At 56.3% G+C, this 23,864-nt stretch overlaps 2 protein-coding genes across 2 annotated transcripts; both read left to right on the forward strand.

Annotated features, from left to right (window-relative positions):
* Positions 1–1,965: 1,965 nt before the first annotated feature.
* Positions 1,966–6,969, forward strand: RIPK3 (receptor interacting serine/threonine kinase 3; the record flags this gene model as incomplete). Its single annotated transcript, XM_082850110.1, is given in 16 exon segments — positions 1,966–2,033; positions 2,480–2,588; positions 2,590–2,613; positions 2,732–2,900; positions 2,903–3,075; positions 3,576–3,721; positions 3,843–3,889; positions 4,092–4,178; positions 4,181–4,258; positions 4,369–4,420; positions 4,422–4,452; positions 4,678–4,908; positions 4,910–5,038; positions 5,182–5,242; positions 5,779–5,928; positions 6,950–6,969. Coding segments are annotated over 16 exon segments (1,575 nt in total).
* Positions 6,970–7,152: 183 nt separating this feature from the next.
* Positions 7,153–22,716, forward strand: ADCY4 (adenylate cyclase 4). Its single transcript, XM_082855397.1, has 26 exons — positions 7,153–7,198; positions 7,490–7,694; positions 9,375–9,572; positions 9,686–9,847; positions 10,464–10,613; positions 11,055–11,203; positions 11,280–11,391; positions 12,118–12,245; positions 12,381–12,539; positions 12,794–12,926; positions 13,105–13,278; positions 15,891–15,934; positions 16,071–16,157; positions 16,336–16,405; positions 16,718–16,815; positions 17,487–17,571; positions 17,678–17,815; positions 18,464–18,574; positions 18,837–19,021; positions 19,221–19,305; positions 19,778–19,936; positions 21,213–21,359; positions 21,650–21,757; positions 21,875–21,989; positions 22,311–22,435; positions 22,519–22,716. The coding sequence occupies exons 2-26, from the start codon at positions 7,536–7,538 to the stop codon at positions 22,669–22,671; spliced, it is 3,234 nt and encodes a 1,077-aa protein (XP_082711523.1). The 5' UTR covers positions 7,153–7,198; positions 7,490–7,535; the 3' UTR covers positions 22,672–22,716.
* The last annotated feature ends 1,148 nt before the right edge of the window (positions 22,717–23,864 follow it).

The following is a 23,864-nucleotide window of genomic DNA, read 5'->3' on the forward strand; positions in this document are numbered from 1 at the left end:
CCGGACCAGGGCTCGAACCCATGTCCCCTGCATTGGCAGGCAAATTTTTAACCACTGTGCCGCCAGGGAAGTCCCTAATTTACTTTTAAAATATGTTGTGCTTTATATAGCATTTAGGTATTATGCCATGGGAGGCTTCTGCAAACTCTGTGATACTACTGGAAGAGAATTTTTAAAACAAACAAAAATGTGATTATATGGTATATATTGTTTTATAACCTGCTTTTTTCTTTTGATATATGATAAACACCTGTTGTACCAATAAATATAGGTCTCAGCAGTAGAGAGTCTGCTACTGCTCTCTACTGAAGGGATGAGGGGCACCCAAATAGACTCCAAAAGCCTGGGACAACTGGGGTCAGGGGTACCAGGCCTCAAGAAGGGCCAGAGCTCCAAAATCCAGGACTCAACTCTCCATTGCCAGTCCCCTCCTGCCAGAAGAAGAAAGCAGATGGTCCTCTCAGGCACTCACTCTAGGCTCCTCTCCCTACCCCTCCTTCTCTTAAAGGGGCTTGGTTTATTTTGCGTCAAAAAGTATTATAGGCTCTGACACCATCCCCAACCCTATGCTTTACAGTAGCTTCCCCTGACTCTCAGGGTCTTATGTCATCCTAAGGAAATCCAGCTGTAAAAGGTTTTTAAACACACTTCTAACTCCTTTCTAACTACTCTCCTCAAGTGGAGCCCAGGTGTTGGGCCCACAAGCTCAGAACGAATCATGAAAGGAATGGCTATCCTCTCTGATGGCTCTTAGCTCCTGAACTAGACTTTTCTGAGGACCTGCCAAACTTGCCTTTATATTCTGTGAGATACCACCATATCACCATAATAAAGTCTTCAGATGGATTCTGTCAGCTGTGCAGGTGCAGGCAAGAGGCCCTAAACCATAAAGAAGCCCAACCTCCTTTCTCCTCCCAATGGGTAGGGAGTGCCAGCTGGGGTGATCAGCATCTTAAGGAAGCCTCAGACGTTTTGGTTGTTCATTTATTAGTTCAACTCAACAAATATTTATTGGGTACCTACCATGTACCAGCTTTTAAAGAGACTACAGTCTAAGAATTCCCTAAATAGGTTGAAAATAGCATGGACTGACTCCACCAGAACTCATCATGTGGATCCCGGAGTTCCAAGTGCTCAGGAAACCACAGTGAACTGCTGGCCACTTTTGCTCCAACTAGCAGGGCCCAGGGACCACTGGACAGAACGGAAATGTCACACCAAGGTGAGCACCCTCCAGTGAGTCCTGGCCCATGACCCATGACCCACAGGGTTGGGTCTCCCCAAAAAGAACCGAGTGCCTAAGGCTGGCTATATCTAATTCCACAACCTCCAGCCATGGTCAGGCCTTGGGCAGGTAAAATATGGACACCTTCTGTCTACCCTGAATCCTTAAGGCTCCCCTTGCTCCTGAGTTCTCCAGGGCCCTTGTCCAGAGTAAATGCTTGCCAGGAACATTTGTTAACCAGAGAAATTGCATGGAGGATTTGCCGTGAGGGGAGAGGGCACAGAGGCTCTGAGGTGTTTCCACTGCAGTATACACCACAATAACAGCAACACTCTGGCTGGCCCAATTCGCCTAGCTGACCACAAGACCCTGGGAGTGGGTCTTGGTCTTGCCAGCAGACAAATCATTACCAAGGGCAGGAATGCAGACTGTTGGTTGCTTCACACCTACCCCAGCCACCTCCCCCACCAGCTGAAGCCTATGTGAAAATAGCAAAGCTTGATGGTTCAGAGCCAGGCTTGGAGGTCAGGTCCACACACGCTTGGGCCAGGTACTTACACTATCCGTGCTTCCGCTTCCTCACCTATAAAGAAGTAACAAAAGCAGTACCTATCTCCTTAGGGTTGATGTGAGAATTATGTAAGCTAACCTATATTATGTACCTCCTATACGGTGAGCTTTAGACACGTGTTAGCTGTGATCTTAAGGCAGCTGGGGGAGAGCGGAAGCTTAGGACCATAATGTCCTCTTCAGCACCATCTCCCCCAGTCCTCACCATCCCAGGCTTGGCGGTGGAGCTGGGAATCCGGTGGGAGAAGGGAGAGACGCCAGCTTAGAAGGCGGTTGATTGTGGGTTCCTAGAAGGTGAGGACTCCTTCCGTGGCGCCCTGCATACCCAGTGACAATGAACCTGGCCGTGGCACCCGAGGAACAGCGCTAGCTTCCCTTCGGCACCTCACCGGCACCCCTCCCCCCAACCTGCCCCGGAGGGTGGGACTGCAGAGGCTTCCGTCAAAGAAGGAAGTGGTCCAGGCAGTGTAGAGAAAGCAACCCGGGAAGCGGAATCCGTGCAGTGGCCTGGAGACTGACCCCTCTCCCGGCCCCCAACCCCAGGGCACAGTGGGGCTCACGCGGGAGGCTGGAGATTGAACTGACCAACACGAGCTGAGTCACGGGGCTTGGGGGGTGGGGCGGTGTGGGGAGCCGCGCGGCCTTGGGGCCCTGGCCGGCGGGTGATAAGGCCCCCTCTCTCAGGCATAGCGGTACCTCAGCCCCGCTGGTGCCCATCGAGGAAGTGGAGAACCCCGAGTTCATGGGCAGAGGCGGATTTGGCGCTGTCTTCCGGGCACAGCACAGGACTTGGGGGTTTGGAAGTGGCGGTGAGGATCGTGAACTCGTGAGTGCCCCGAGCCGCTTGGGGGCGGGTGTCTGGTCTGGGAAGCTGGGCGGAGGAGGAGGGGCCTCTGCGTGGCAGGGCCTGAGTGCGGAAGGGAAGGATCTTCCCAGGAGGGAGCTCGGCTCCGACCCGCGGCAGAGTGCCGGCCTGCGATATCCAGGGAGGTGAAGGCCATGGCAAGCCTGTGTAACAATCATGTGCTGCCCCTGCTGGGGGTCACAAGGAAACTGGAGTGGGAGTACGTGTCTGGGCCGGCTCTGGTGACTCAATTCATGGAGAACGTTCCCTGGCGGTGCTGCTACAGCCCCAGTGCCCAAGGCCAGGGCCGCTCCTCTGCCGCCTACTGCAGGACCTGGTGCTCGGGATGTGCTACCTGCACAGCCAGAACCCCGTGCTTCTACACCGGGACCTCAAGCCCCCCAACGTCCTATTGGACTCAGAGCTGCATGCCAAGGTCAGCACATCCATTACGCAGCCCAACCCCTGGACGAGGTCCTGCCCCAGAGCTGCTCCAACCCCACCCACTGGACAGAGGACCTACTGCAACCCTGTCTTCTGAATACCCTCAGCATCTCCCTCTGGACACAGTGCTGCCCAAGTGTCAAGGCTCATCCAGGAGCTTTAGCCCCTGCCATACCAGGCGATAGAAGCCTTGGCCAACATGGTCAGTTCCATGGGTCCACCCCACGGGGCCCTCCAAAGACCCGCGGCTGACCTAGTCCAGGAGACTCAGACCTTGACCCAGCCCCATGGAGCGGGGACCCAGACCTCCACCCAGGAGCCTCACTGGTCCTACCATTCCGCTAACCCCCCACACCCCCTTTACAAGGCTGGGGCCATAATATCCGCGCAGCCACAGAAGGGCCTGCGCCTCCTGTGGGGGAGAGGAAAGGATTCTGCAGGCTGCTAGGCCCTGTCCATCTCCTGTCTCCTCCTTCTTCTCTCCTTTTGCAGCTGGAAGATTTGGGCCTGTCCACGTTTCTGGGAGTCTCACAGACAGGGGCAGGATCTGGGGAGTCAGGGAGCACCCCAGCTTACTTGGCCCCAGAACTGTTGGCTGCTATAAACTGGAAGGCCTCCATGGCCAGTGATGTCTACAGGTAAGGTACTCCAAACACACATCCCCAATTTCTACACCTCTCTGGGTCCTTCTAAGGGATGGTACATGGAAAGGAGTCTTGTCAGCAGTTGGGTCAGGCCTCAGCTTTATGTCTCCTGCAGCTTCGGGATCCTAATGTGGGCAGCGCTAGCCAGAAGAGAAGCTGAGAGTAAAACTCTAGGCAGACTCTGGGATCCTTCACCTCAGGTGCCCCCTCCCCCAAACCCCCAATCCCCAAGCCCTCCTCTTCCTGTTTACCTGCTCAGACGGCCCTACTCCCTCCTCACATCTCCTACACTCCCCGCCCCTTTCCGTGATGGCTCAGGTGGCCTTCATACTCTGCATGTCTTCTCCTCACACCCACACCCCAGTAGTGGACCATAAGTCACTGCAGCGGGAAGCAGTGTGTGAGAGGCAGATCCGGCCTGCATTGACTGAGCTGCCCCAGTCTGGCCCTGAGATCCTGGCTTGGAAGTACTGAAGGATTTAATGCAGCACTGCTGGAGCCATGAGCCCCAGAAGAGACCCTCCTTCCAAGGTGCGCTGACCACTTAGCTGGCAGTTGAGGTAGGCCTGGATCTGTCAGCAGGGGCTTTTCACTGGAAAAGAAGTTTTGCTCACCTGCCACCCACTCTGCCTTCTCTCCAGAATGCCGGCCAAACACCCAGAAAGTCCTCGATCTGGTAAAGAAAGGAGATGTCTGGTAAAAAGATGAATGCTGCAGTCTCCACAGTGAGTGCCCAATGCCCTCACACCACCTAGGAGCTGGGCAGGATGGCACAACGTGGCTCCCTTGACCACCCCACTGACCACTGTTTTCTAAGCCTTGACTGTTGTCCCTAGTGTCCCCGCCCCATCCTTGAGTTCCCAGACAACAGATATGAAGCAAGAGACTCCTCCCTTGGGTTTGCTCTGGCTCTCCCACCTCCATGCCCAGCCAGCTCCCCATCCTTGCAGGTAAAGGAGTTCCTGTCTGAGCACAGGGGCAGCAGCAGGTTGTTGTCTGTCCTCAAGCCAGGCCCGGAAAGTACAGAAAAGGATGGCCCTGGGGGAACCACAGGAAGCCATGATTCCATGGTCTCTGAAATGATGAACCTGAATCTGGAGGGGTACCCCAGGTCTGTTCCTGAAAAATGTACAAACCTTCCCGAGAGCATCAGGGCCCAGAGAGGGCAGGTTCAGCCTGCCCTGGACAGCAGAGACCCCTTCAGATTCAACAGCCCAACCTCCTCAAAATCCAGAGACTTTACCTGTCAGAAACCAGAAGCCCAGCCCCACCTCGGCTTGGACCCCAGGTCCTGGGCCCCAAGGGTATCAGGTGAGACATTGGTAGGACTAGGGGATGCACTAGGACTCCTGTGAATCCTGTCCCCTTGCTAGGGGAGACTTGGGGCTGAGGGGGTCTGCAGTAGGGGAACAAGGCCCAGGACAGGGGGCCTGAGAGCCCTGTGTTGTTTGCAGGGGGCTGAGAGACGTGACACCAACTGGCCTCCCAGGGCGCCAGGGCCAAATCCAGTACCAGGTACCCACTCCGCACTCCTTCCTCCTTCCTTCCCCCTGCTCAATTCTTCCACAAGTTTCTTCCTCAAGACCAAATATAGATCCAGGGTACTTGGGGAGGGGAATGAGAAAGGGCTAGAGGCCACCTAACCCAACTTTCTCATTTTATAAACGAAGAAACTGACATCCACTGAGGTCACACAGCAAAGCCTGGATTTGCCCCTGAGCCTTCTGACTTTCCCCAACACCAGCTCTGTGAACCCCTGGATTCCATTCCATTGTTGCCATGTATGCCCAGAGGGTTTCCTATCAGAAAAGACCCAAACAGCAGAGTCTCAGATGTTAGTTGCCACTCCTCTTGAGCTTCTGCAAACCCAGTTCTGAAGGTGCAGCCTGAAGACACACCTTGACCCAGTCACTGGCAGGCCCGGAGACCCCACACTTGCATTTCCCCAGGGTGAACACGAGGTGCCACTGCCTCTCCACCCTGCCGCTCCTCCTCACTTTGAGTCTCGAGAGCGCTTAACCCTCCCACCGTCATCACTCTTTCTCTTAAAGGGCCACGGTTTCCTACCGTACTTCATAGCCAAGGGGTACAGATTGGAAACAACAACCATATGATTATACAAGGAAGAACTGCCTCATCCCTGCAGGGCCTGGCACCTCGGGGCATGGATAGGGGCCCCCAGCACACCCCCCAAGGAATAGGTTCGAAAGAAGGACGGCAAGAACCGGAAGCCTGGAGTGGGCCACAGGGCTGGTATCATAATAGCAGGAACCGAAGCAGCTTCTAAACTGCCTCCTGGACTTGAGGCAGCTAGCCTAGACTTTCTCTGAGGGCTGTCAGGCCTGCACCCGAACTGTCTTTGTGGCCCCAGGAGTCAATAAATGTGGTGGAATTTTGACCAAAGCACCACGACGAGGCTAAAGCTTCAGCCAGGGGCGGGAAGGGACATGGATGAGAGGCGGGGGAGCTGACATCGGGAGGAGAAGGCACTTCCGTGTCTGGCTAGGGCGGGAAGGGGGATGCTGAGGGCTGTAGGTGGGCAGAGTTGTGGCACACAAGGTCAGGGCCCAGCTGGCGGCGGGCAGGAAGGAATCCTGGAGGTCTGGCTCCTGGGCAGCTCTAATCTCAGGGCAGAGCACTTCCTGTAGAGCAGGCCCAGACCCCACCCTAAACCAAACCCTGAGGACAGAGGCTGTGGTCCTGCCACCACCTTTTCCCTGGGCTGTGGAGACTTGGCAGTGGAGTCCTGGGGAGGGGGCTCGCCGTGGGATTTCGCAGACCCCAGCACATCTTTGCCCTGCATGATGCCCCTAGTCTCTCGTAAGTCAGCCCCCATACTACCACCTCCTTCCGCTGCGTGCACACATTGCTTCCGTGGAGGCACTGGAACCCTTTGATTCTCAGCTGCTGTCTGGGAGTGGACAGCGACAGCTCCACAAAGCTACACGCAGATGTGCCCCTCCCCTGGAGCTGGACACCACTGGAGTATGGACCACTCAGATACGGCCACAGCGCTGCCGTCTAGGCTGGAGGAGCAGGGAATGACCGCCTCCCATCCTAACCTAGAACCTAGCCCCCGCGTGGCACCATGTTCTTCTTCCCCGCATCCTTGCCAGCCTTCGCTCCAGCCCACCCTCAGTCTCCCCACATCCAAGGTTCTGAACCCATTTTGACATTTGACGCTTGGCTCAGCCCACCCCACCCCTTGCGTCTCCCCCGCAGTCCGCATTCCTCTTCCTTGAGGGGGCAGATGTGGGGAGGCTGTGGAGTTAGGAGAGACAATCAGAGTGGGGGAGGAGGCCTGCGGAGTCCGGCTAGGGCACAGGAAGGGCCGGGCTGTCCCACCGGGGAAGTGGGAGGGCGCCGAGGCGCCGGGAGGGAAGTGCCTGTTGCCCGGGGCTCAGAGCTAATAGCCTAGCAGCCAGTGTGACTCCGAAACCTGCCCTGGGGTTAGCCCGTTCAGCTGCGGCAGTGAGTTGGGGGAAGGGAGGTAGCCGGGGCTCCTTTGCTTCAACCCTAAATCCTGCGCCCCTGGCTTTTGCTAGAGCACCTCTGCAGTCTGGGTTTGAGGAAGGAGAAGCAAAGCATTGAGCAGTCCCTTCACTGCCAACTGGGAGAAGGCAAGGAGGTCACAGGGAGTGCCTGGGGGAGGTGGGATAGCGAGGTTGGGAGGTCCGGGCGCAAGTGGCTTGGACCTGGTGAGAACGGCACAGCTGGGGCTAGCTAGGGCCTCAGACAGTAACCCACCCTGGCCCTCCTCAGCCCCAGGGGTCACCCCAAGGCGGTATAGCTCTGGGCAGGGGAGACCATGGCCCGCCTCTTCAGTCCCCGGCCGCCTCCCAGCGAAGACCTCTTCTACGAGACCTACTACAGCCTGAGCCAGCAGTACCCACTGCTGCTACTGCTGCTGGTGATCGTGCTCGTCGGGCTCCTGGCGCTGCTCGCTGTTGCCTGGGCCAGCGGCAGGGTGAGTGGCGGGGGAGGTGCGGGGAGTGGGGCTCTGGTGCAGGGTGCCTCCTCGGGGACAGCGGGAGGGTCATTGCCTCGGGGGCATTTTCAGGGTTGGGACTTGTGGGTCATCTTTTGTTTCGGCCACGCCTTGCAGCTTGTGGGATCTTAGTTCCCAACCAGGGATCAAACCCACGGTCCCTGCACTGGAAGCACGGAGTCTTAACCACTGGACACCACCAGGGTAGTCCCACGTGGATCTTCTTTTCGATGTGCTTTCTTGGCTGGGACCCGGGAAACAAGTGCTAGCCCTTGAGGAACTGCAGTGACCTGCACTAGTCACTCTGCCTCTCTGGGCCACAGTCTCCGGGTCTACACGAGGAGATAGCTGAGCCCTCGACGCTTCTAATTTCCCTGCAGGTACTGACAGACCTCAGACCTTACAAGCTTCTGTGATCTACTGGTCCTAGAATAAATCCAACACCGGAATTTCCAGTTTTCCGGCGGTGGGGGGGGATTACACTGGGCCCCGTGGGAATCTGCTTCCTGGTTTTCTTTCCCTTTTAGGGGCCGTAGGGCAGTTGTACCCACAGAGTCCCAGAAGACACTTTACATCCCACTCTCATTTAGTTCCAAAATGAACCCGTTTGCAGTTTCTTTTGTGGGGGGAAAGGGGATCTTCAATTCCACTTCTGGAAGTATCCTGCGTCAAGTTTTCTTTTCACATTTCGGAGGCAAGGTGGGAAAACCACTGGATGTGACCAATCCTTGCCCGTCCTCCTCCAAGTCCAGGAAGAGGTGGGGACAAACGGTGGAGACCGGGGTGGGAGTGGGGGGCTTCTACGCCTTGAGGTGATGGTGAGATCCAGCTCCCAGGCAGGCGAGGGAGGTTCTGGGCACCCCCCTGCCCAAGCTCTGCTTGAGGGCGGGGTGGGGTGGGGTGGGGTGGGGGGCGGGGGCGGGCGGGGCCTGAAACTCTGAACCTTTGCCCCGGGCAGGGAATCTCCCCAGCAAATTGGCCAGATTTGGATACACTCATGCCTAAGTGCCTTCTGTGAGCTGGAATTTCTCACTTGCTTTGGGATCCCAGGTGGGGGTGGGAGGGGTGCTTTAGTTCCGAGAAAACTTGAGTCTCAGAAAGCTTCTGGATCCACAAATGGCCAATATGAGGTTGGAGCCAGGTCTCCTGGGTAGATGGCCCAAGGTTCAGTCCCCCTGCAGCGTGCCAGTGAGATAGTAGGTTGAATCACAGGAGACTGCTGGCTCTCAGAGCACAGGGAGAGCAGGTCGGTGCTTTGTGACCACCTAGAAGGGTGGGATAGGGAAGGTGGGAGAGAGGGAGACGCAAGAGGGAGGGTATATGGGGATATATGTATGCATATAGCTGACTCACTTTGTTATACAGCAGAAACTAACACACCATTGTAAAGCACTTATACTCCAACAAAGATGTTAAAAAAGAAAAGAGAAGGAGAAGGCAGCATCTTAAACTCAAAAAAAAAAAACCAACAGATTATCAGCAATTTCATGTGGTTCAACCTAATATGAATGGCAAGTGAAGGTGCCCTACCTGCTTTTCTTACTTGGGTTTGAAACAGTTTTCAGAACGGCTCTGAGGGACTGCCCACTCCTCCTCTCCTTGGACAAGCTCCCCAAACTCCACACCCCAATCTTGCCTCATGTACCCCCTCCCCCCCAGGAGCTGGCCTCAGACCCGGGCTTCCTGACCACTATGCTGTGCGGGCTGGGCGGCTTCTCGCTGCTGCTGGGCCTGGCTTCCCGCGAGCAGCGACTGCAGCGCTGGACGCGTCCCCTGTCGGGCCTCGTGTGGGCAGCGCTGCTCGCGCTAGGCCTCGGCTTCCTTTTCACCGGGGGCGTGGTGAGCGCCTGGGACCAGGTGAGGCAGGCCGAGCAGTGGGGAGGGGACTCCCGGGCCTCCGACGCGCACCCAGGCCCCGAGGAGCAGCGCAGCAGTGTAAGCGTGCAACTTCCCGCGCCCGTCTCCCCCAGGTGTCCTTTTTCCTTTTTGTCATCTTCACCGTGTACGCCATGTTGCCCTTGGGCATGCGGGACGCCGCCGCCGCGGGTCTCGCCTCTTCACTCTCACACCTGCTGGTCCTCGGGCTGTATCTTGGGCTTCAGCCGGACTCACAGCCCGCGCTGCTGCCGCAGGTGAGCACGCATGGAGCACAGGCTGCGTCCGAGGCTGGCTCCGCTGGGCGCTACTTGCTACCTCTGGGCATTCACCAACCGTTTGATGAGCTGTGACTCCAAGGCAGGGCGCAACGCTGGGCGCAGGGTACAAACACAGACCCCGACCGTGCCCTCGTGGAGCTGGTACAGAGCGCAGCGCGATGCCTGCAAACGCCAGAAGAGGGCTCTGGGCCCACGGGGAAGGGAGCTCGCCAGGGGACTGGGGTGGTGGGGACAGATGTGGATGACGGAACCAGCACAGAGAATGTAAAAATTGGAGCTTGAGTAATGTCGTGCTGCGGCGCGGGTGGGGATGGTGGAGTAGTATTCCCAGCAGAGGGAACGTACGTGCCAAGGTTTCTAGACCTAAGAGGCCGTGTTGGTGCAGCAGACAAGAGTCTGCTTGGGGTGGGGGAGGGCGGGGGGAGGAGAAGTGCCCCCTATGGGTCCCACAGTGTGGCACCCGTTGCCTCGAAATACTTCGGTCTCTTAACTGCAGAGTCCTCCTCAGCCCTCTCAGAGACCAATCCAGCTACACACAATAGCCCCCCGACCCCGGGGTCCAGCGCCCTCTGAGGCTGACCCTTCCCCACAGCTGGCGGCAAACGCGGTGTTGTTCCTGTGCGGGAACGTGGCCGGAGCATACCACAAGGCGCTGATGGAGCGCGCGCTGCGCGCCACGTTCCGGGAGGCGCTTAGTTCCCTGCACTCCCGCCGGAGACTCGACACCGAGAAGAAGCACCAGGTCCGCTGGGCCCGGGAGGCCGGGAGGGACCGGGGCTCGGAGGGAGGAGTTGTTTAGATCACACAGCCGGGCTCTGGAAGCTGAATGACTTTGGGAGGGTCGCTTGACCTTCTGTTTCCTCCTTTGTAAAATGTGGCTATCACCCACCTTGGGAGGCCGCTGTGAGGCTCAAGCATACTGAAGCTTGTGAAAGCGTTTTAGAACGTCGTGATACTAAACAAAGGGCTCTAACTCCGGTATTGGTGCTGGAAGTTCAGTCCCCAAAGGTGATCAGTGCAGGGCAGGGGTGGAGCCAGGCTGTAGGTGGTGGGGAGGACCTGGGCCAGCGCCCTGGGAACACCTCTGGGGCTGGGGAAGTCTGTGGGCTCCTAAGGGTTTGGGGGGGCTGAGGCTCCTGGTTTTAGGGGTAGGAGTGTTGGTGCTTATAGTCACCTCCCCCAGGAACACCTTCTCTTGTCCATCCTTCCTGCCTACCTGGCCCGAGAGATGAAGGCGGAGATCATGGCACGGCTGCAGGCTGGACAGGGGTCACGGCCAGAGAGCACCAACAACTTCCACAGCCTCTATGTCAAGAGGCACCAGGGAGTGAGGTATAAGGAAGGATGGCAGATGGGAGGGAACGTGGGCTGAGACCCCAGCCCCACTGACGCAGTCTGCTCTGCCCAGCGTGCTGTATGCTGACATCGTGGGCTTCACGCGGCTGGCCAGTGAGTGCTCCCCTAAGGAGTTGGTGCTCATGCTAAACGAGCTCTTTGGCAAGTTCGACCAGATCGCCAAGGTCAGAGGGGGCTTCCTTCCCCACCTTCAAACTCCCCACCCTGGAGAGCCCCTTCCGAGGGAAAATTCTGCCTTATAAGATCCCAGTCCCACTTCCAAGTCCATGTGGGCTCCCAGATACCCCACTGCAGGTAGGAAACCCTCTCAAATCTCCCCAGGTATGGAACTGCTCACTGCACACCTCAAACCTGGAGAGGCCTTTCAACATCCTCACAGATGCCCCAACCACAACACCCCCAAACAGGCTCTGAGCCCCAGCATAGGTGTCTCTGGACACTGCAAGCAAATCTAGATAGATTTTTCTGATGTGCTAACACTAGGAGGCCCTTCCAAGGGAAACCTCTGCCCTCTGCATCCTCAGCCCAGCTACCTTCTCAGTCCCCAGGGATGCCCCTAAGCAACTTAATCTTGGGTGTCCCCCAAAAAAAACCCTCAATCCTGAGGTGACTTTCATATGCTCAAATCTGGATACACGCTACACATGCCAAAGATGGAGAGAGCCACAGACATCCCAACCTTTCAGAAGCCCTTCTGAGAAAGACACCCACCTAGGAGACCTCAGCCAGCCCCGTATCAAGTTAAGAGAGTCCCTAGATCTGACCTAGACAATCCCAACCTCAGAAGTTCTTCAGGAATACCACATTTGCTCCCACTTTTCCCCAACTCCCTCCTGCCTCCTTTGATCACTAACCAGGTGACCCCCTCCCCCTGTACACCCTTCCCCCAGGAGCATGAATGCATGCGGATCAAGATCCTGGGAGACTGTTACTACTGTGTCTCCGGGCTGCCGCTCTCGCTGCCAGACCACGCCATCAACTGCGTGCGCATGGGGCTGGACATGTGCCGGGCCATCAGGTCAGCTCGGGTGGGCAGGATGGATGTGGGGTGGAGGCGGGAAGGGTAGTGGAAGTCATCCCGGAGAGAGGGAGGGGTGCTGCATGGGTAGGGCTGAAGGCAGCACTCCCACTGTTCTCCACACACTCTGCTCAGGAAACTTCGGGCAGCCACCGGCGTGGATATCAACATGCGTGTGGGTGTGCACTCGGGCAGCGTGCTCTGCGGGGTCATCGGGCTGCAGAAGTGGCAGTATGATGTCTGGTCCCATGACGTCACTCTGGCCAACCACATGGAGGCGAGTGGAGTGCCAGGGTGAGAGCTGGGGCTCCAGCAGGCTATAGCCAGAGCCCAGTCAGGCCTCCCACATGCCTGGTTTTCATAGTTCTTTAAAGTGGGCACGTTCCCAAGTGGGGCTCAGAGAGATCCTGGGGTACAGGGAGGGGAGCTGGGAGACACCTCCTGTAGCACAGGGCCTTGCTTGAAGTCAGACCTCCAGGAATGATCCTCGAAAGAAATGAGAGATTTGGAAGCCCTCCCTTCTGATTCCCACTGCCCACTCCTTCCAGACGAGTACATATCACAGGGGCTACGCTGGCACTGCTGGCAGGGGCTTATGCTGTGGAGGATGCAGCCATGGAACACGGGGACCCATACCTTCGGGAGCTAGGGGAGCCGACCTACCTTGTCATCGATCCCCGGGTAAGAGCCCAGCCTGGACCCCATGGGCTAGCCCACGGGCCTGATCTCTTCTATGCCAGAGACTGAGCTCCTATGTCCTGAAGTGTGTATCGTGGGGGAGGGGACACAAGCCTTTAAGGGGTGTGGGGAGCATGGGGAAGGGTCTGTGATCTTGACTCTCAGCCCTCATGTGCCCCAGGCTGAGGAGGAGGACGAGAAGGGCACTGCAGGCAGGTTGCTGTCCTCTCTTGAGGGCCCCAAGATGCGTCCGTCACTGCTGATGACCCGCTACCTGGAGTCCTGGGGTGCGGCCAAGCCTTTCGCCCACCTGAGCCACGTGGAGAGCCCTGTGTCCACCTCCACCCCTCTCCCGGTACGCGCACCTCCTTCATGAGCCCAGCACTCACGTAGACCCACCCCCACTGCCCGCTTCCAGCCCCTCCCGCCCCCACCACTAGTGAGTCACTTGACGTCACAAGGTCCCGAACTTTCTGCTCACCCTAGTTACTGGTTCAGGACCTTCCTTGCCCTTCTTTCCAGAGAAAGGGCAAAGATGACTGCCCTCTGAGCTCAGCTCAGAGACGACCCAAGATCCCACAGACACTATGTCCCTTGCTACCCAGCCTCTACTCAGGAAGGCCCCTTCCCCTGGTCCCCTACTTCCTCCTCACTCTGAGGCCAGTGGTGCACATCTATTCCCACCAGGAAGTGTCTCTGCTTAGCTCAGTCCTGCGACTGCACGCTCTCTTCTTCAGTCCCCTCTGGGACCGGGAAGGCGGGGCCCATCGCTTGTTGCCCCTACTCTCCAACACTTGTACACAGATAAAATGAGGTGGCAGTGAAAATCTCTCATGGCCTTGAAGAAGGAAATCACCATGAGTGGGCGGGAGGGGGGAGGGAGAGAGGGGAGCCGGCCTACGCCTCCTCTGGGGTAAGTTAGAGCAGGGCCAGTTATTGGCTGACATATACATAGCACTTCAAGGGAGTCAGTGATTCACCAGCTGCCGGAGGAGCCTGGATCTCCTCCACCAGCCGACTCTTGAGGTTGGTACTTGATGACAACGGCCAGAACCCCCTCATGCAGGCACCCAGGCCATGTCCCTAAAGGCTTGCCCTGGGATTACATTCCTCAGCCCGTTCTCCTCCATTTCACCCGATCTGCCCAAAACCTGTTCAGCATTTCCAACCACCTATCCACAGATCTTCCCAGGATCTTCCCTACTAGGTAGACCAGCTTGAATCTATGGGGTGACTACAGAGTACCCTTTCTGTGTCCCATCCCCACTCCTCTCCCATCCAGCAGGAAAGCGGGCCAGAGATCAGTGCACAGTGGGGAGCGGGGAGGGGGTGGACCTTGGCAGCAGTGGCTCAGCGGCTGAGTGCATGGGGAAGGGGAGCTGTCAGAGGGCTAAGCTGGCAGGATGGAGAGGAAGGAAGAGCCCAAGACCCAGCTGACTGTTGCAGGATGAGACCTCCCAGTGGGGGTGGGGTAGAAAGGGGTTTGCCGGGAGCCCAGGGGCTGTAAGACAATATTGGGTACAATCCCCGAGGTGGGGAAGCCCCCCAGAACCCATGCCAGAACTCCCCAACCCCCCACTGGCATGCAGGCTAAGAAGTTCAGGGCAGAGTGGGAATCCCTTGCTCTAAGGTATCTCCTGAGGCAGGACCTCACCAGCCCAGAGACTCCCTTCTCAGCCCCTGATATCCCAGGGTCTCATTCAAATGTTAGGAATCCTGAGACTCACACTTAGCCTACTATTAAACAAGGCAGAACTTTGGGGTGGTGGGGTGCTATTTGTGTGGTGGCTACCATCCATCCATTCCTTCCTTCCTTCCTTCTTGCCACAATCTTTGAGCACCTACTATGTTGCAGGCACTAGGTTAGTTCTTGAGAAGACAGAAATGAATAAGATGTTTTCCCTGCCTTCAGATAACTTATAGGCATGAGGCCGGGGATGGGGGCGCAGGTAGGTAGTCTGATAAAAGTGAGGACCAGGCATAGCTGCATAGATGGCCCCGTGCCTAGAACATATGTGCCTAGAACATCTCAGTCGCTCTCCGTCTCTCCCTCTCTGCTCCTCTCACGTACACAAGGTTTTGGTTTGGGGGATGATGTGGCCCCCTGTGACCCTGCTTCCTTCACATGAGCCAGGCGAGTGGGGAAGGACGGTCACCACACATCTTCACCCCCTTCCTTGGCGCTTGTCTTCACCTGCTCGCGTGCTCCTTCTCACATCTCTGCACACACTGCGTATTCCTTTCGGTGCAGAAGAGAGTGACTGTAACCAGGTTTGTTTCTCTTCCTCTTTCCCTTTCTTCTCCATTTTCGTTTCCCTCTCTCACCACCTCCCAGCTCAGCCTGACCATCACGAAAGGGCAGAGGAGATTCAGAGTGTTTTGCATTGCCATTCCAGTTTCAACCAACAGGGATTTTGGGGCATGGGGTGATGGGCAAGTCATTGCCTTTGGAATCTGTTGCAGTCCTTAGGGAAGATGAGACAAGGAATCAACAGCCACTCATGCCTACAGAGGATCCAGGGTTGCCTCCTAAGTGATAGAAACTATGAGGAAATCAGAGACTCTGGGAGTCCGAAGAGTCAGGAGGGAGCTTGAAGAAGTAAATATGGTTCGAACCTTCCCTTGCGGGTAGGTGGGATTTGGTAGAGATAGAGATGGAGATGGAGGTAGAAATGGAGATATACAGGGAGAGATAGAGAGAGAGAGAGAGAGTTCATTAGAGGCAAGGGAAGCAGCCAGGTCAAATGCTCAAGTGAAGGCCGGGTGTAGGTAATGGAATGCCTCACTGCAGAGAGGCTCCACCATGGTGGAGGACGCTCACCATCTTCCATCTTCCCCCATCCCTGTGTTCTCCCTGCAGTCAAGGCCGGGTGTAGGTAATGGAATGCCTCACTGCAGAGAGGCTCCACCATGGTGGAGGACGCTCACCATCTTCCATCTTCCCCCATCCCTGTGTTCTCCCTGCAGGAGAAGGCCCTGTCTTCCTTCAGCCCCCAGTGGAGCCTGGACCGGTGAGGAGGCTTGAACAACTTTGACAGTGGGGCTGTCCCAGTGACCTGCCTCCATCCTCCCTGGGGGGGCTTCTCCTGCTTTGCCCAGATGCTTTTGAGGATCTCCCTGGTGACAGGCTGGGCTCTCACTGTGCAGGAGCCGTACCCCCCGGGGACTAGATGATGAACTAGACACCGGGGATGCCAAGTTCTTCCAAGTCATCGAACAGCTCAACTCTCAGAAGTACGGAGAGCAGGAGAGGGCTGGGAGGGCTGGAGGCCTGGGCTCATGTGGTAGAGGAGGGGTGGTAGGACCTGGAAGGAAGGGAGAGCCTTCCCAGCTCTAGCCCTTCGACTCACCGGACCACGCCCTCCTCCCTGCCCCTTCCTCTTCCGGGCTTACTGCCCCCACCCTCCACCAGACAGTGGAAACAGTCAGAGGACTTCAACCCATGGACACTGTACTTCCGAGAGAAGGAGATGGAGAAAGAGGTAGACTGGGGGGATGTCACCATAGGACTTCCCAACACCTTGGGGAGGAAGCAGGCCCTGTGGTCCCACCTCCCCTGCCCAGGTCTGCCCAGTTTGTGACCCTGGTGGGTGAAGGGCTCATACCCATCTATTGAATTACTGGGTGGTGATGGGAGGGAGGAGGGCAGCTCCTTGGGGAACAGGTAGAGGCTACCTGGGGCGGAACTGGAGGGGGGACAGTGCGGCTGGGGACCCACTCCTTGCCTGGGACTGACACCTTCAAGGTGATGGGCAGCACTGGTGCCCTGTCTCCACCGACCCCCTCCCTTCCAGTATCGGCTCTCTGCACTCCCTGCCTTCAAATACTATGCCGCCTGCACCTTCCTGGTTTTTTTCTCCAACTTCATTATCCAGATGCTGGTGACAAACAGGTGAGGGACCCCCAGGCAAGGGAAGCCCTGATTCTCAAGAACAGAACCCCTGGCTCTTCCAGACCCCTGGCCCACACTTTCTTCCCTTGCCCACTTCCCCTCGGCTCAGGGCACTGAGCCACAGAGGAAATGGAAACATGTGGTCTGGGGAACTGGTCATCGTAGCCCCCATCTTCCTATCTTACATCCCGTGGACTTTCTGTGTACCCCAAGCATTTTCACATACCCGTCTTTCAATTCTAGCAACAGTCCCATGAAGGAGGTTTTGTTCCCATTGAGAAGTCCAAATCTCACAGCAAATGAGCTTAGAGAGTAGGTCCTCACTCCCAGTTCACTGCTAGGAGGGGTGAGGACTCATTCAAAACTCAGCCAGATGAAAGAGCTTTGGCCTGAAAGCGCAGAGACCAGTCTGATGCAGCCTCGGCCACTCCTGTGAGTCCCCTGTCCCCTTCCAGTATTGTCCCTACGTTATCCCAGTACTGTCCTTGACCCCTCAGCTTTCCCAGATCATCAGCATGTAATGCCTTTCATCAGCCTAGACCTCATTGGCAGCGGGTTCAGATCCCCAGGACCACTTTTCCCCATGTCTCCCAACCAGACTGAACGGCACCCTCCCAGCGCACAGAAAACCTCTTCTGGTTCTTAAAGGCCTCGCTCTTGTCTCTCTTTAGGCCCCCAGCTCTGACCATCACCTATAGCATCACCTTCCTCCTCTTCTTCCTCCTCCTCTTCGTCTGCTTCTCAGAGCACCTGACGGTGAGGTGGGCTTGGGGGCAGAGTGGCGAGCTGGGGCCCTGACCACGACTTGGCCTGCCGTGGGTGCCCCAGCCCCACGGCTAAGACTCCCATGCTCCTTCCACAGAAGTGTGTCTTGAAAGGCCCCAAGATGCTGCACTGGCTGCCCACACTGTCTGTCCTAGTGGCCACACGGCCCGGACTGCGAGTTGCCCTGGGCACCGCTACCATCCTGCTCGTCTTCTCCATGGCCATTACCAGCCTGGTGAGAGAGAGGGGGCCCTATGCACCCCCATTAGGGCATGCCGGACCTGCCAGAGGCTGAAAGAGAACCCCTGGATTTGGGAGGACTGCTGGACTAAAGCCAGGGGATGCTGGAAATGTTGGACAAGTATAAAAGAAAATTATAGTCGCCCACGACCTACCACCTGGGCATAATCATTGTTAATAACACTTTGGTGGATATCCTTCCTATCTTTTTTCTATGTATGCAGACCTTCCTTCCTTACCTTACTCACTATGATTTTGTAAGCTGAGTTTGGCTGATTTTTCAGAACTTAGCATCGTTCCTAGAATTCTATCCCTGAAAAGCACCTTAGGAATCATCCCCCATCCAAGTTACAGAAGCAGAAGCTGGGGCCCAGAGAGGTTAAGTGGCTGGCAAAAGATCACACAGTGGATCCATGACAGACTAGAGCTCAGGACACCCACTCCCCTAATCCCTGCACCCCCCCCCGCCCCCGCCAGCGAGGACCCCAGCGCTGAGGCTCCTTCAACAACCAGAGATAGCAGGTTCCGCCCCTTTGGAGGAGTCTGGCCACGACTCATCCCTGGGTCAGCTGCAACCCGGCACAAGCCGCCACTGTGCCCAAGGAGCTGCCTGCCCGCCTCAGCTCCTTGTCTCCTTCTGCAGGTCTTCTTACCGGCAGCATCAAACTGCCCTTTCCGGGCTCCCAATGTGTCCTTCACGGCTTCCAACCTCTCCTGGGAGCTCCCTGGGTCCCTGCCTCTCATCAGCGTCCCCGTGAGTATCCCTCACAGCCCTGGATCTCCTCCTCCAGAGCCTTCCTCCGCCCCTCCCCCACCCCTTAGTTGAAGAGCACTTCATCCCGTGGACCGGGACAGATACAAGTCACACTTGGTGTGTGTGTGTGGCCGACACCCTCTACCCTCCTGATAGGACTGGACCCTGGGAGGGGCAGGACAGGAGCCCTGGGGCGGCCCCCGCCCCCGCCCCTGCCCGAGGGACATGCCCCACCTCCTGACCGCCTTGCCTGGGCCCCCAGTACTCCGTGCACTGCTGCGTGCTGGGGTTCCTCTCCTGCTCCCTCTTCCTGCACATGAGCTTCGAGCTGAAGCTGCTGCTGCTGCTGCTGTGGCTGGCAGCCTGCTGCTCCCTCTTCCTGCACTCCCACGCCTGGCTGTCTGACTGTCTCATCGCCCGCCTCTATCTGGGTGCCTTGGACTCCAGGTGCGCACGGCCGCTGCACAGTGGGGCACGGGCTGCGATGGGACAGAGCAGGAGTGTTTTCATCTCTTTGTCTGAACCACCCACAGGGCAAAAGGAGAGGGAGGCCGAGGGCTACGTGGGCACGGGTGCGGGAGGCGGCGGGGAGAGGCCATGGAGAAGGGGCAAGGCAAAGGGAAGCCCTGACCTGTAGCCTCCTCAGCCCAGGGGTGCTGAAGGAGCCTAAACTGATGGGAGCAATCTCCTTCTTCATCTTCTTCTTCACCCTCCTGGTCCTGGCTCGGCAGGTAAGTCTCCCAGCTCAGCCCTCCAGGGCCTCCCTAGGAAGGGTGAGCCGGAGTCCCCATATGTGTGACTTCATCTTCCCCTTATTCTCTTACTGCCTTTCCCTTATTCTCACCTCTCCAGGGTGGAGCCCAAATGGTGTGTCCATTAGAAGCTTCTAAGTGAACCTTCCTGCTCCCTTTCTTTCTCCTTCACTCCCCGAGGGGAGCACCCTCAAATTCTCCCCTCCCCTCCTCCCTCCCACCCCAATCTAGGAGAATTCATGCTTAAGAAAAAATCTGCTGCCACTACTGTCCTCGCTAGTTTGAATCTAGATTCAAGGCAGTCTCCCCAGGGATGGTTGCACCTTAAGCCTTTTCTCTAAACTGGGGGTGTGGGATGGTTTTCAGCGTCACGGAGTGAGGGGTGGACACTCAGGAGCTGGGGCTCCCCCTGTACTGTCTCTTCCCATGGCCCCCTGGTGACCCTCCCCAGAATGAGTATTACTGCCGCCTGGACTTCCTGTGGAAGAAGAAGCTGAGGCAAGAGCAGGAGGAGACAGAGACGATGGAAAACCTGACTCGGCTGCTCTTGGAGAATGTGCTCCCCGCGCACGTAGCCCCCCAGTTCATCGGCCAGAATCGGCGCAACGAGGTGACTCCCCACCCCCAGCTCCTGAGCCCCAGACGATGAAAGTCTTGTCTTGGCCCATCCTCTCTGGACTCCTGTACCATGGGTTGGGTGGCTGCCCGAGCCCCGGTGCCTGTCAGGTGCCTCCGTTTTCACAAGAGCTTAGGCTCTGTCTTTGGCGAGCCGGAATCTCCGGCTCCCAGGTTCTTACCTGGAAGGAGTGTCCTCTCTAACGGCCACTCTCTCCACTTCAGAAGCCTCATCGCGTGTCGATGGGAACTGTGTGAAGGACACAGTCCACCCATCTCTCTAGCCCTGCATTATCCAGTATGGTAGCCGTTAGTTAGCCTTGTGTGGCCATTTAAATTTAAATTAATGAAAATAGAAAATTCACTTCCTCGGTCACACTGGCCACATTTCAAGTGTTCGACAGCTTCTCGTGGCTAGTGGCCGCCATATTGGGCGGCACATATAATAGGCGTTTCCACCACCACAGAAACTTCGGTTGAATGATCCTGCTCTAGATCCTCAGATATCTTGCTACAGTCAGAGGGTCAGAGGTCACTCACATATCCGCACCATCTTCTCTGTACCACCACCACCTCGCACTGTCTGCTGTGGAAACGCTCTTGGCCTGTATCAAGAGGGTGTTAAAAGAAATGGCTCAGGGGCTATGTCGCAGCCTTGTGCCTCACCACATGCTCTCTGCCCTCGAGATCAGTAGTAGCTCTGCTTCTCCTGGTTTCTTCTCTTATAGACACTGGAAATCTGGTAACTGATCGTGTTTCTGTCTTCTCATTGGCTACTAGAAAGCTCAGAGCCAGAATCTGGGATTAATGAGATTCCCCCTTTCCCTACCATTGCTCTTTTTTTTTTTTTTTTTTTGAGTTTGAACAAAAATCCTTTTCTCAAAGCTCTGGAGGTTATTATTGCTTCATTTTATCTTCCAAACTGTAGCTATCTTTGTAAGCTGACTTAACTGACTTAACACTTTTCAGCAATAAGATAGGATATACAGATAATTCCCATGGACATGATCCCAGGTCCAAAAGAGACTCCCTTCACGTTGCTGTGAGGTGATCTTGACTCTGAACCTCTGTCTCTCCTGGAATTGCAATGAGACCCAATCTTTAACTCTTGAGTCACATCCCTGGGGTAACCTGGCCCTACCCCTCTCGTTCCTTCCCGATCCTTCTTAAACCAAGGCGGTGGAGTGTGGACACAGGGAGGAGGACCCATGTAGACCCAGAAGGGGGAAGAATGTGGCATAGCCCCTTACCCCAACCTCTTGCCCTCCCAGGACCTCTACCACCAGTCCTACGAGTGTGTTTGTGTCCTCTTCGCCTCAGTCCCAGACTTCAAGGAGTTTTACTCTGAATCCAGCATCAACCATGAGGGGCTAGAGTGTCTGCGGCTGCTCAATGAGATAATTGCTGATTTTGATGAGGTGACAACTTGAAAGGTCCCCCCAGACCCTATGACCTGGATTCTAGAATTTCCCACCAGTCCCTCCTTCCACTTCGCTCTCCCGGCCATGAGGCCCATCCTCCCTCCCCAGTCCTCCTGCTTCTCCTCTGATCCCCCAGCTCTGCCCTCCCCAGCAACTCTGCCCACTACCAACTCTCCTCCTGCCACCATCCCTGACCCCACAACTGGTCCTTTAGCTTCCAAAATCCCGGGGCTGGGCTTCTGGGAGAGAGCAAGAGAGACTGGGGACACAGCCTCCTTTCCGTACAGCTGCTCTCCAAGCCCAAGTTCAGTGGGGTGGAGAAAATCAAAACTATCTGCAGCACCTACATGGCAGCTACAGGCTTGAACGCCACCTCTGGACAGGACGCACAGCAGGTACAGCGTCCCTTCATTTCGTACTGACCCTCGTCCGGGCTCTCACTGGTGGGCCCATAAGTGGGTCTTATCCCTGTGACCTCATTGATCCATCCTGGTGGGCTGGCCTTTTGCCAGGATGCCGAGCAAAGCTGCAGCCACCTTGGCACCATGGTAGAGTTTGCCGTGGCCCTTGGGTCTAAGCTGGACGTCATCAACAAGCACTCATTCAACAACTTCCGCTTGCGTGTGGGTGAGGACCCTCCCTTGCTGGGACAGTCTGGGACCTCCTCCTCACTTTCCCAAGCTCTCCCTCTCCCGAATCCTTTGTTAGCTGCTCCCCAGCTCACCCCGGGAGCCCCCTCCAGACTCACCCCTTGGGATGGAGCATGAAGCTGCTGGGCCAGAAGCTATGAGATCCATCCAATTCTTTCCCTAGGCCGCAGTCCTCCAGCCCCTCCTCCTTTCCTCCAAGGCCCCTAGGCCCTTCACCCTAGTTCCTTGAGCTGCATCTTCCCCTCCGCTTCCTCGAAATCCCCCCCTCAGGGCCCCTCTTTACCGTACCTCTTGTCAGGGTTAAACCACGGACCTGTAGTGGCCGGAGTGATTGGGGCCCAGAAACCACAATATGACATCTGGGGCAACACGGTGAACGTGGCCAGCCGAATGGAGAGTACAGGCGTCCTGGGCAAGATCCAAGTGAGGGAGCCACATTGGAGGCATGGGGGCGGGGCGATAGGTAGGGCCACTTCCACATTCCCTCACCCCTCCTCCAATCGCAGGTGACCGAAGAGACAGCCTGCGCCCTGCAGTCCTTAGGCTACACCTGCTACAGCCGGGGCATCATCAAGGTCAAAGGCAAAGGGCAGCTCTGCACCTACTTCCTGAACACAGATTTGACACGAACTGGACCTCCCTCGGCCACCCTAGGCTGAGAACCCCACCCCCTCCTCCCACCTATAAGATTCTCAATAAAGATACTCTGGTATGTCTGGGTTAGAGTTGATGTCAGAAGCTACTAGTGTATCTGGGGAGCATCTTCTCCTCGCCTCTCAGTAGTATGGCTTCTTCTCAGGCCAAACTGAGTGTTTGTGTGTGTGCAAGTGTGAGCATGAGTGTGTTAAAAAGGAGTGATTCTTTCTCACAAGCTCAGCAAGACGACTGCCTCAGCCTTCCTGCCTGCCTGCCAACATGATTCCAGTGTTTTGTACCCTTGGAAGCAGAAAGGATTTTATCCACATGACTCAAAACAAAGACTTGTCCTTTCCTGTTCCCCATCCACAAATACTGGAATCTCCAGTAAAATGTCATTTGATCTTTATTCATTCAACAAACACTAAATAAGCACCTGTTATGTGCTTACTATGTAGCATGGGCGGGAGGCCTGGGAAATAATCTATTAGGTCCCTCGCTGTTTTGGCTGCTGTTCTCAAACGGACCCACCATGCTTTCTAGCAAGGACCTGTAGACAGTTTGAGGGTCTCCTGTTCTCAGGTCCCTCAGATTCCCCCCTGCTTCCTTTTGCATCCTTCTGCACGGTTGCCGGTATTACGTGGGTCTTGAAGCATCCAGGGCTCATTCCCACTTGCTCATACTTTGGGGTCCATGGGAGATATCTTGACAGCCTAAGTTTGTTGCAGATGTTGCACGTGGATTTGGGGGTTTTCTCCTAGTTGTCTTCTTTTATAGGAGACATTCAAAAAGTACACTGCCGCTACCATCTTCTTTTTTTTTTAAAACGAATATCGTGTATTTTTATTTTATTTATTTATTTTTAATTTTTGGCTGCATTGGGTCTTCAGTGCTGCGCGCGGGCTTTCTCTAGTTGTGGCGAGCGGGGGCTACTCTTTTTTGCAGTGCGCGGGCTTCTCATTGCGGTGGCTTCTCTTGTGGAGCACGGGCTCTAGGCGCACAGGCTTCAGAACGTGTGGCACACGGGCTCAGTAGTTGTGGCTCGCGGGCTGTAGAGCACAGGCTCAGTAGCTGTGGCGCACGGGCTTAGTTGCTCCGCAGCATGTGGGATCTTCCTGGACCAGGGCTCGAACCCGTATCCCCTGCATTGGCAGGCGGATTCTTAACCACTGCGCCACCAGGGAAGCCCCTACCATCTTCTTAAAACGCTGTCGGA

This window comes from Leucopleurus acutus, assembly GCF_964270905.1.
Source record: "Leucopleurus acutus genome assembly, chromosome: 1".
Classification (NCBI taxonomy): Eukaryota; Metazoa; Chordata; class Mammalia; order Artiodactyla; family Delphinidae; genus Leucopleurus; species Leucopleurus acutus.